At 41.5% G+C, this 13,283-nt stretch overlaps 1 protein-coding gene across 1 annotated transcript; it reads right to left on the bottom strand.

The window, feature by feature from the left end:
• Positions 1-343: 343 nt before the first annotated feature.
• LOC306864118 (transcriptional activator MN1-like) lies at positions 344-12,133 on the bottom strand. The gene is made up of 4 exons (XM_079407836.1): positions 11,536-12,133; positions 8,159-11,287; positions 2,660-2,715; positions 344-1,651 (listed from the first exon to the last, which is right to left on the bottom strand). Exons 2-3 carry the CDS (start codon positions 11,244-11,246, stop codon positions 2,705-2,707), a joined length of 3,099 nt encoding a protein of 1,032 aa, XP_079263962.1. The 5' UTR covers positions 11,247-11,287; positions 11,536-12,133; the 3' UTR covers positions 344-1,651; positions 2,660-2,704.
• Between the last annotated feature and the right edge of the window lie 1,150 nt (positions 12,134-13,283).

Raw genomic sequence — 13,283 nt, 5'->3', positions numbered from 1 at the left:
GGTCTCGAAGCTCGTCCAAACCACTGGAGATTTGTAGCTGAGCATTTCACAAACAGTCTCCTCGTTTGACTTCTCCCCCTCTCTCTCGCTTGAAAGTATTTTCCCACTGTTTAAGATTAGTTCAGGGTAAACAAAGACGGCATTTCTCAGTCGTATCTGAAACCCGGTGCCCCCAAATCAAACAAAAATGGATGTAATCATACTTTTAAAACAATCCTCATTGCCATTTAGGAACTTCAAGCGGTAGCTATGGAGAGCGTGCTAATTTAGGTTTTCTCTTGGGAAGAACGCCACATTTCATAGGAAAATATTGAATGAGATGACAGTGGAGGACAGAGGAATCGGGGAAAAAAGCATAATTTACAACATATTTATTGTTAATAAGGGATTCATAATATACAGGTTATTTACAAAAAACTCTGCGGGCACAAATAACTTCACTTTAAGCTTCGTGTATATCACAATAATGAGAGAAAAACGGAGAAAAGAGGTAGAACAAGGAAACAGAGAGGTGTCGAAGACCAAAAAATTGGTTAAAGACCTTTTTCTCGCCAGAAGAAAACCTATTTTCTTAAAAGGAAAGTCTTTTGTCTCCAACCATTGTCCTCGCTTGAATAGCCTGCCAATTCCAACTAAACATATTCACCATCAGTTGGTTTAAAGGCAGAGGGAAGCTCAGGGTCTCAATGGAGGCTTGGTAAAGAGGGAAAACCCAAGCAAAGGAGAGTTTCGACTTGAAACAATGGCATTCCGATGCCGGCCAGGCAGGTCACAAAGGGATGTTCTCAGGGTGAATATCAAATTTCCAAAAACAGTAGGGAGAGGACAGAACCCCCACTGGCCTTTCAAAGTCAAAAGGTTGACCCACCACAGACACGGAGCCTGCTGCTGGAGACCCCAGAGAATGGGAAGCTTTAACACACACTGCTTCCCTCTCATGCAAAGGAATTCGGTCTCTATTGGTCGGCGGCTCGCTGTCAGAATTCTGGGAGTTGGAAACAAAACCAAAAAAAAAAGAGAGAAGATAACGTAACCGAAAAAGATGGATTAAATGCGACGCTGAAGTTCACAAATAAAGGAGCTTCGCCAAATAAACAGGGATAATAAATATTTATAGAGAGCGCGGCACGCTCTTGGACTAACTAGTTAAACCCTTACTTGCAAATCTTAAAAATATGAGGTAATCCCAGCAAAAGTGGAACTTTATAGAAGATAAAAATACACTAAAAGCAACTGAGCCTCGCTGTCCAAGATTCCAGTCTGGTGTGCTTGTGTATTTCCTGTATCCCATTGTCTCTCGTCTCCAGTCCATCTAAAGAGACTTTGTTGGCCCGAAGACTCGCTCTACGGACAACCGGAGAGTTTGTGGTTTCTCTGGGGCTAGAAAAAAAAAAAAAAAAAAAAAAAAAGTATCCAATTACTGCTGGAAAACACCAAGCCGGCCATCATCCTTACAGTTACGGAAAGCAGCCAGAGAGGTCCCAAAGTGGTTAGAGTTGTTCTGGATGAGTTTAAGTCGCATCTGGAAGTGAGAGGAACAACAGGGGCCCCTCCGTCCCCCCTCCCCACCCCCACGTCCCGAGGTTTCTGGACACCGCGGGTGGCTTCCTCCAGGTCCCACCCCCACCCTCACAGCGAGATCATGCAGCACCTGTGGAGAGAGGCGACACGTGTCAGTCATCCTGTCACCATGGACGGCTCGCAGGAATAGCAACGGGAGCCGTCGCGCTCAAACAGCGGGAGACAGATGGCGCGGCGGCTGCGGCTCGTTCCGTGGAAATTAAGCGAGTCAGTACAGATCACAGCGCACGGCGGCCTTAATTTACGAAGTATTTTTCACATTTAAAAAAATACCCAAACCAACAAGCTCTGAGATGAACTACAACAGTACAAACTCTGATGCAAAGGAATTCATATCCCATGATGCATTGTGAATGATGTATTCAAGTCAAAAACACTGGAACAATATAAAACGGCAGACTAGTATAGAATAATAATATAAGGGTTATTATAGTTATCTAAAACCATAAAAATTATTTATTACTTGAAATAAAGTAACTGAAATAAAATAAAATCTAAAAACCCCAAAACTGGCTTAATTCCAGCTTGTTGGCAAGGAAACATTTCTCAGTTGTAGAAATTTGTAACTTGAATAAACAAAATTAAAAGATGAATTCTATTTTTAAAAATAGCAAAAACTAATAAAAATGACAAATCAAATTAAACTGAAATTAAAAAAATTAAAAAAAAAATTATAAAAACTTCTCAATGACCCTAAGATAATAATAAAATGATTTTAAATATATTATATACATTTAAATGTTTATTGCAATATATTCTAATATAGAAGTAGTTTGAGAGTAAGGAAGCTGACTTGATTACATCATTCGCAATGCTTCATGGGAGTGGGCGGTGACTGATGAGCTTTTTTGGAGCAAATTCTGTTTCCATGGTAACAGCGAGCTCTCTGATTGGAGGATTGTTCTCTTGGATCTTCACAGAGAATTTGGCTACTAACCATGATTTTTTTTTGCATGAATTTGAAATAACATAAACAAATGTCACTTCAGAGCTCATGTTGAAAGTTCTATTTAAAACCGCAATTTTACTTCTGAAACCTGACTGACTGATATATATCTGATAGACTGGACTGTCTTACCTTTTTTTTTGTGAAATGCTAAGGAGAGCCAGCAGAGGGGCGCTCCTACCCATGTCCTGTGAGGAGACATGAAAAACATTAAAATCACATCACATTTTTGGAATAAAGAACAACAAATGAGGATGAAACATTATAGTGAAGAAATAGGAATGAATGGTTTAGGAATAAATGGTGTGTACATGCACACACATATATAGTTTTTCTGATCTTTTTCTATTTCAACAGATTAATGGAAGATAGTTTACTGTATACAATTGATATTTTAATGTATAATTTAAAGGGCACGATTTGAATGCAACTTGACCAAATATATAACAGATGCAAAAAGAAAGTCCTACCTAACACCAGTTATGAGTATTTTTTAATAATAATAACAAAGAATATATATATATATATAGCGCCTCTAAATGACTCCAACATATTCCCTATTCACACTACCCATTCAGTTGCATTGTGTGGAAAAGAGCAGCCAGGAACCATTTCAAACTCTATTTTGTGCGCCACAGAAACTCAACGGTTCGTAAAGAAACGAGGGCGAGCAAACAGTAACAGAACGCTCGTTTTTGCACAAACTGCTCTTTTAAACTCCATCTTGCGAATCATCCCGACAGTGCAGACTTCATTACTCAAACGCCGGGATTGTGTCCATATCATTGTTAAGCGCTTATATCGCGAGTCTCTCAACAGCAGCCAACAGAACTGCAGGGGACGCAGTGGGTGCCTCCCCACACAAGAGCGTGGAAATAGCTTGGCACCGGTGCGCTCTTTTACATAAACTAGTCCCTCTAGAACCTGTTTTTATATGCTGCTATATGGTTTGAATTTCCATTGACAAATTAGAATGAAATTATTCTAAAATATTCTAAAGAGAGTGCGGGACCCAGGCCAAGGGATATGAAAGAGCTTTTCACAGTTTTCGAGGGCCCAAAGCACTAAAGGAGTTTCACATCAGAGCCCTGGGGCCGTTCTCCCCCCTCCTCCTCCGCCGGCGTGCAGCGGACAGGGATCGCCTTCATGAGTGCTGGGCCTGGATCTGGAGAGGGGAAGGGCTGGGAAAGCGGGCCAGCTGTGGGGCCCAGTCTGGATGGCTGACTGCTGTCTGGATGGCTGACTGCTCTGTCTGGCTCTTAGACATGTTCTCTTGGCCAGCGCAACACATGCACTAAAGCGTACGCATTGGAAAAGCAACACCCTTCTGCTCCATATGCCGTTCACAGGCAGGCTCCGGTCACTTACAAATGAGGGGGAAGAAACTTGTTGGTTTATGTTTCTATGGGTGGGGTTGCTAAGAAGAAACATTAATGATCTTAGAGGCACGTATGACAACAACAACATATGAGGTGACGTGGAAAATTTACATCTGGGATTGGAGCTTGAGGGATGACCTATCCGTAACGGGCCCGTGGCTTTAAGAACAGCCACAAAACACACATTTTTAATCTTCAAAGCTGTTTTAGATTCAAATGTAGCCATTTTTCACTCACCCTCATGCTATTTTCTTTTCTCTTCTTTACTTTCTGTTAAACAAAAATCTTCCCCTCCACCCAACCTCTGTTCAATTGAACTTTTTGAAAAAGTAACTACAAATCAAATATGAAAACCAAATTTATTCCTACACCACTTTTCACACTACACATGGTTTCAAAGCAGTGTCACAGAAATCATGATGTTAATGTTTATAGCATCCTAATATTTTCATGTCTAAAACGAATTTAATAAAATAGAGAGCTTGGATGGGAATTTTCAGTGATAGAATATAGAACTTAAGACTTATGTTGGAGGTATGAAAAAAAAAATCCATTAGTTTGTTTTATGGAAAAGAGCAGCTTGCAATTTTTCATACTTAAGAGCATTTTAGCCAAAAGTCAAAATTCTGTCATTATTTACTTCCTCTCAAGTCATTCAAAATCAGGTTTTTTTCTTTCTTTTGTTTACTTAGCTCAAATCTTTCATGTTTTGCTTGATTGTAAAACAATTAAAAAAAAACTTAACTATGAATGATATTTGAGTCAAATTAAGAAAAATTTATTTGCGTAGTGCTATTAATAATACACATTGCTTCAAAGCATTTTCTTTAGAGAAAACCGTAATATTAATGTTTATATCTTAATTTCTTATAGTTGCATTTAACAGATTAGAGCTAGGCGATGATATAGAGCAAAACAGAGCTTTTTGATGTTTTGTTTTTTTTCTTTTAATAATTGAAAATAGCATATATAGAATATAGATTTTTTTTGTCTGAGTTTGGTAGTATAAAAAAATAAAATAAAAAATCACCATCCTTTTTAGTTTTATGGAAAAGAGCAGCTTGAACAATCTGCCTTTTCCATTGCAATTTTTAATTGTTGAACTATTTTTGCCCAAAATTCAAATTTAGTCAGAATTTACTCTTTACCCCCAAATCATTTAAACTCGTGCTTTTTTCTTTTCTTTACTGTGTTAAACACAAAAATCATCCTCTCCACAGAAGCGCTCAAATCTCTTTAGTGGTTGCATTTGATAAAAAAAATATATTAAGAACGTGACTACAAATAATATTTGTGTCAAGTCAAATGTATTTGTATAGCGCTTTTTACAAAACACACTTCAAAGTGCTTTCTTTACAGAAAATTCATGATATTAATGTTATAACATCTTAATGCCTTATAATTGCATTGAGCAGATTAAAGCTGGGTGATAATATTATAAATAGAGCTTTGATGGGAATTTTCAGTGATATAATATTGCAAATGAGACTTATGTTGAGGTTTGGCGATACAAAAACATCTATTTTCGTTTAATGCAAAAGAGCAGCTTGGACATTCTGCTTAACATCTACATTTATGCTTAACCAAAAAAGGAAATAATTATGGAGAATAAACAATGACAGAATTTTCATTTTTAGCTGAACTGCTCCATAATGTTTAGCACTGAGAGATGATGCACAAATCAAAGCGATGCATCTCTGACGATACAGGCTTGTCCCTCGACAAAATGCAAAAGCGGAATTCAATACATGCCAAGACAAGATCATGCTTTTTTCCCCCCTGTTTCCACCCTGACATTCCTCACGGAAAAATGCAGTGTATCACACGGACACAAGAAGACACTAATTAATTCTGCTCGGCAAACTAACACTCCCATTGAAAGGTGTGCATCTGCATATGCAAAGCTCAAATTGCTATCCATCATGCAAACCGCAGATATTAGCTGTAAATATGACTACAATTTAATATAAAGAGCCTACATTGTATGCAAATGACAGCCACAATTACAACAAATGAGTACTTTTGATAAATGAGGAAACGTTCAAAGGCACTGATGGTTATTTTAGGATATGCAACTTGCACAAAGTCTACACTGTTTACAAATTTGTTTTTCCAGAGCCACTAAGATATCTGGCTTTTCTGACAAACAGGGAAAAGGTTCAAAGACATGGAAGCTCATTTTTATAAAGGATCTGCAAGTTACACAGCGTTTGGAGTGTACACTGTTTGCTGATATTTTCCACATAGATATCAAGCCCTCTTTTCTCTTCACATCACTGACGTCCCTTCCTCACAAAACGCATCCCTATACCTGTGTTCTTAGCCTGTTTGTGCAGTGTTGTTTTGAGTCGTTTTCCCAGGAGACCATTGCATCTTCTCCTTTGTTTTCTGTCTGTTCTGGCCTTTAGTGTTTATTCTCAGAGCCACAAAGCTGTCAGAATATCCGACAGCCCCATCTGAGAAATTGCATCTGACAACCTTCTCCATTTATTAGGCAAAATAGAGAAAAAAAACACTCAGAGTTGGAGCTTTCTGATCAGACTGCATTCTGATAACGTGCATTTTGCAGTTTGCATCTGTTCTACATTTGGTCGAGATGCATTTAAATCACGTCCCTGAAATGTTTATACAGTATCTTCCATCGAGCTGTTAAAATTAAATAAAACATTATATATCTAAAGTAGATCAAATAAAAACGGCTCAACACATTTTTGTGATTAAAACTGCTGCAAAACTTCATAAAGGCCAACGTGCACAGAGAGAAATCTACTGCATGTCAGAAAAAGCAATTTAAAAAAAAAATTATAAAGTGAGGAACTCAATACCCGGTGCAAAAGATGGAAATAGAGATAACTGCAAAAACTGGTCTCTGGTGTGTTTTTTGTGTGAAGGGAATACCATGCAACTGGCTATGTTACAGCATTTGGATGTTTTAAGTTACAAGTCCTTGAGATATTCCTGTTAAGAAAATAATTTTGACCCTCCACTCGACTATCGTGAAGATCAAACACGTCCCCTTATGAATACCATGCCACACGTTTGATTATGACATATCTGATGGCGTGCAATTACAGGACCGACGGGACCAATCACGAAGCGTGAAGTGACAGGAAAGAGTATTCGGAGGTAAAACAACACTGAATCTTGGCCACGCGCCTAACGCCTGCGTTTAACCCTCGCACAGCGCTGTTGTCAGGCCTCACAGGTTAATAACGCCACGGCGAGCTCTAACGTGCCTGCAGTCAAATTAATCGCAAACTTGGCTGTTCTAACCTCCTTAGACGTTTGTTTCCAAAATAACACCCGAGTGTTTGCTGTGGCATTCAACAAGAAATTCAAGGAACTGGAGCTCTGTGACCTACGATGCTCTTGACTGATATTTTATATTGTTGACAATACATCTGAACAGCCGTGAAAAGTTTCCAGTAAATAATTTGATAAGAAAGCCTGTGGTAAAAACACTTAAACTACCAGGAACATATTAAACACTGCAAACATATTTTCTAAACGCAGCGTTGTTTTCAGAAGAAAACTGCACGAGTTACTGGAGGGTCTTGATTCCAGTTTATTTGCACTTAGATTTAACACAAAGAGGATCTGTAATTAAGATCTGAATGTACTTAAATCTCAAAATCTCAACAACAGATCCTCTTTGTGTTAGAGTTATATGAAACTTAAATGTAAGTACAAATAAACTGGAATCAAAAGATTCAGTTTGCATCATGTTAGTCACTTGCATGTCTTGTGTAAAATATAAAAAAATAGCAGAAATATTATTACTAATAATCTAATCTATTTAATCTAATATAAACTAATAATATTTTCCCATCATTTAAAGCTAATTAATTTGCATATATATATATATATATATATATATATATATATATATATATATATACACACACACACACACACACACCAATTATTACTATACAATATTTTATATATTAACATTCATATTTTATTGTAACTTATTGTAATGCACATTGCAGAGCCAAACAAACTTTCTCTGCAGTCTGTGAGTTAATTATTATTTTGCATCCTGTTTTCTGTCAGCTCAAGACTGAGTGTTTTAAAGTGTGCTAATTAAAGCTCACTTCTGGGTGACAGATTAGTTGTAAATGGGTCCCTGTGCCTGAGGTTAAGCTACCTTGGGTTGTTCATTATTCAACCATTAAGCCATCAAAGTAAACTCAACAGTCCATAAAAACACCAATTCATCATGCTCTCACTGCAAGTCAATGAAGTTTACCTTCTTTGTTGTCACTCTGGCCCCGTGCTCGATCCCAGAATCCCAGGCACTTGTCATTACTGGGGTCCTCTATCAGAGCCTTGTTGCCAGGGACAAACCAGGTGGCATGCTGCTCTGTCATGAGAGAGTCAAGGTCAATGGTATTCACAGAGCCCTTGCCTGCGACCGGGCTGGAACTGGCCAGGGTGCACTCTCCATTCAGACCGGCCTGGCAGTCGGCCTTTTTGCCCGTTTTCCCTCCCATCGGCTGGTCCTCAGAGATGCTGAACTGCTGTCTTTGCAGCTGGATCTGAGCCTGCAAAATCTCCAGAGGATGAACCTCGTCCTGGCCCGGGTTGCTCAGCGGCGTCCGCACCTGTTCCATGCACGGATTGTCGCCGTAGCCAGCCCTGTTTTCAGAATTACACTTCACACCAGCTCTGCAAGGCCTCGGGTCCTCGGCGCTGTAGTTGGGGCTGGCTTCGTCTAAATAATCCATGCATGGCGAAACGCCATCCGACTTGCCCACGCTTTGAATACCGCTGTCCATCGAGGTGGCGAGGTCGGGCTTTCCAAAGGAAGGGGAGACCAGGGACCTCTCCGGGGTCTTACCGCGGCCCTCCATGCCCACGTTCAAAGCAGAACCCTGCTGACTCGGACTGACGACGGGGTTAGTGGCGCACGGAGGGGAGAAGTTTCCGGGACTGATGTGCCCGCTGTCACGTCTCTTCTTCCCCCTCCCCTTGCCTGTTGCCATTTTCCCCTCGCATCCAGACTCCATGTTATCATTCGGGGAAAGGGTGCTCGCTTCCCTTTTCACCATCTGGCCTGTACCACTTTGACCTACCGTCGTATTGTTGTTATTCCCAGAGCAAGGCGTTTGACTATTCTGAGAAGCATTGCTCTGGAAATACTCTGCCCCTGGGCCACTACTGCCACTGCTATTTATGTCCTGCTCAACCTGACCTGCTTTACGTTTGGCCTCATTTTGACTTTTCTTATTAAAAGTCACATTGAGGTTCGGGGCCCCAAGGCTGGCAATCATATTCTGGCAGGCCGTGGAAAGAGCTGCTAGACAGCTTTGGCCAAACACACTGTCTTTTGTACTGGCTTTGTTCAAATTCCCCAAAGAGAGGGCCCCAAGCTTATTGACTGACAGGTGCTGGCTGGAGAGGTACTCGGGATGGGAGGGATAGTTCCCTGGAGAGGAGCTAAATCCTGGAGGATTGCTCTGGGGGGTTCCCTGTTGACTCGGCCCTCCAGGAGGGAAGCTGTGCTGCCTCCTCATCGCCATTCCTCCGAATTCAGCCGGCCTCCTGTCCGTGGGTGCGCCTGACTGCATGTTGCTCTCGTCGGGAGACTGCATCTGCAGAGGATTGCTGACATTATTTTCGAACGGATGATGCGCTCCCGGAGAATTCAAAGACTGCATGTCCATGCTTGTGACGCCTTGCCTAAAAATAATGTTGTGTCCATTCTCTACCTGCTCCAAGGCATGCGTGTTTGTTTCTCTACAATGCTGCTGCGGCTCAGGAAACCATGAGTTTTCTTGAGGTAGGTGGGGGCTGTCAAAGTTTCCGTGAAAATTATGCTTCTTCTCGAAATTGGACTGAGACACACTACCCAGAGGGCCTCGGCAGACCATGCCGTTTGATGTGACGTCCCCATGGAGACTTAACTGTTGCAGGTCAGGTTGTCTCATTCTCTGCTGCTGGCTCCTCGATGCCATTTGTTTGATCATCATCGCCGCGTTCTGCCGCCGCTGCTGCTGCTGTGGGCCAGAGCTCATGGGTAGGGGGCCTGATGGAAACCCATCCGTCACATGAGATGCAAAGTCCCCCATGGGAGAGGGGAAAGCCGAGGGGGAGAGGTGGTTCTCAAGATTGGGCCGATTATGTAAGCTGTTGCTTAGGGGGCTGCAGCTCTCTCCAGCAGAGCCGTTTGGGAGATCAAACCGTGGCCTTTTTGCCATATTCAAATAAGGCAGTGAGCTGAGGTGAGGGTGATGTGGGGGCTGAGGGGCTAGCTGGGGGACATCAAACACCGGCTCGCCGAAGGGATGCATGTTATGGTTGTTCAGTCTATGTATGGGCCGGTCCAGGGGGCCGTGCTGAACGTGGACCATCGGGCCGCCACCTTGAACATCCGTATTGTTTGCTACATAGTCCGGAGTGTGATAAAAGCGTGGAAGCGCAGGGGAACCGGGGTTCTGCCTGGCGACGGGTCCCGGTCTTTGCTGCGGCATGAGGTGGTGTCTAGCGTTAACCCCCGGATCCATTTTCCCCCGGTTCCCAAATTGGTCTGAATACACGTTCTGCTGAGGTAGCTGCTGGTCGACTTTAGAGCCGCCCATCATGGGCCCTCGGGAGCCACTTTGATTACAAGTGGAAAAATTACCCCCAACCACTTGGTTCCCCGTTTCACAATAGGGCAGTTTGTGCTCTGAAGAGTCCGAGGTGGAGAATCCTGTCATATCGAAATTCCCCGTCAGAGGATCACAGGGAAAACAGTGCTCTGATCCCCCCATCCTGCCCTGTGGGAAAAGCCTGTAATGTTCCAGTCTGTGGGTTTCGGGAGACGAGGATGGCAGGCCGTGGAACGACGCGGCACGGTTTGGTGACTGGTCTAGTGGAAGACACGGCGCTGGAACGGCGTGGTTACCATTTGGATGGCCGTGCGGTTGAAATTCAGGCATTGCGGCCATTCTCTGTTGCTGCTGCTGCGAAATGCATTCTCGCGACTGCGCCTCTGCGAGCTGCTGACCGAATCCTCCTTCAAACATATGAGGGTGACCTGCGTTGTTGTTATTGAAGCCCATATGTCTGTCCCCGTGCAGGCAAGAGGGGACACTGTCCTGGTACAGATGTGAATGCTGGTCGTGGTTAGGAGGTTGATGGTTGAACGGTCCTTGCATGTGGAGTTGATGTTGTGGCTGAACTCCCATAGCGAGCATATCCCCATGGCCATGAGTCTGGAATCCATACTGGTCTCGATTTGAGACAAAGTTGAGTCCCTGCATGGGGGATTCATTTAGTGGACCCATCATTGGCTCCACAGCTACCGACGGCCCTTTCATATGAAATCCGGCACTGTTATAATTAGAGTTCATTTTCAGTCCACTGGGATTAAATTCCTTTTGTTTGTTTGTCACTGCAAATAAAAAAAGACACAATTGAATCAAACAATCTTTTTGTTTTTTGCACTTTAAATTTTTTTTCCCCCTTTTGTGTCTCTCAGGGGCCCATGTTAGCAGCCGATTTAAAAATGTAATTATATATTTTCAACAGCATCTTAATAATAATAATAATAATAATAAAAGTTTACGTTTTGCATGCATGTGCTTATTGATAAATATTTAATGATGCGAAAGTAAGAGATCAGATGACAATTGGAAGTACCTCAATTCCAGCATAAGCGTAAAAACGCGAACTCCTCTTTGTATATCCTTAGAGCAACAATCCTGAAAAATGCACATCTTAAAAAAACTCCTCGTTTACATCATTATTCGATGCGTAACGTCTCCAAGTCGTTCACCACAAATCCAGAGGAGTGCAAACCAGCGCGCGGAGCACATGTCCCATGTTCACATCTCCAATGCAATGCGCGCGATCCCGACTAATTATTCTATATTAAAAACACTTACATGAATTCAGAAAGAGTCGATAAATGCATTAAATCGCCGGTCCTCTGAGGAGAACTTCGAGCGTGCGTTCAGTCCTGTGAGGAGACTCGATGCGCCGCTGTGGGTGCGCGCTGTTAGTAACTGGAGAGCCCTGGATCCCTTTTGTTGTCACAGTATGAAATGGATTCAGCACAAAAATTAATCGCCATTTTCTTTAATATCGTCCATAACATACGCGCTGTTCCATCTAATGCTTCTGGCTCCAGGATGGTTTTCTCGTTTATCCTCGACTCGGATGTGTCGAGCCGCGGGCATCGGCAACAAGTTTGACATTCCCTCATCTGCTCCAGCGCTGATTTCTTACCAATGCCGACACAGGCACACATGCGCAGGGGGCGGGGTTTCGTGCGCCAAGGCGGGGTCTGACGCACAAGAGGCGGGGCTTCGCTTAAGGAAGTCTAAAAGAGATGTATATAACGTATTAATATATAATATAAGGCATAAATAATAAAACAATGTGTTCAGTGATACTCTATTTTACGAACAGAGCTAAATTTCCTATTTACACTTCAGTGCATATTTTTCTTTACAAGGTATACGATCAATAACACAGTTAATAAAAAATAATTGAAATTATTTCATCTTCATTTAGTATTAAATTCTGTACATATAAAGTAGACGATATAGATTTCGTTTTTACACTGGAATTAGTTTTTCTCCCCACAATTTACGTAGCTATTATAAAAACATGTACAAAAAAATATGCATCAATGCTCGATGGTATTTAATTGTTCTACGTGTGAAATACTTTATCCATTTACACACTCAGCTATACATAAGCAATTTAAATGCAATATGAAATCAGTGTAAATCTTCAGTCATTCCCAAATCCTTCATATGTAAATCAGCTATATTCCTTTATACACAGATATTGTAGTAAATATGCAGCAGTTAATTAGTAAATTAGCAGATGCATGAAACAGGCTTCATTTTCAAGCTGTGACGAATGGCAGCCAGAGATAATGAATGTGTCTTCAGGGTTAATTTCCTGTAAGTAACCGGTGATTGTGATGTATTTTTAGAACTCACTGCTGCAGCATGGGTCAAATTATTTATCTTTACAACAAAAGCTTTTTAATAAATAGGGATTACAAAATTGTAGAAATAAAAACCCTTATACACAAACTAGACTGTGTCCTGCAAACCCACTACGGTATGATACAACCATTAGGCTACTGAAAGGTTTTATGGTGAAATGTAAGTGGCCATTTATTGATAGGTATGACTGAAGAAATTAAACTAATAAATGGAAAGCCATAAGACTTATTTTGTAGGTCCCTCTGGTCTTTATATGAAATAGTTACCTGTTTCTTTGGCAAAGCGGAACAGTGCCACCTAGTGCTTCTGTCAGGAACAAACACTGATGAGAACTAGGAGAAATTCACATTAGACATTTGTGACCACAAATTACAGATGCAGAAATAAAATAAAGCATTTAAGATCCTTCAGACTAATATTTTATTA

This window comes from Barbus barbus, assembly GCF_936440315.1.
Source record: "Barbus barbus genome assembly, chromosome: 45".
NCBI lineage: Eukaryota > Metazoa > Chordata > Actinopteri > Cypriniformes > Cyprinidae > Barbus > Barbus barbus.
Note: the sequence above shows the minus strand (reverse complement) of the source record. Positions and strands in the feature narration are given on the sequence as shown.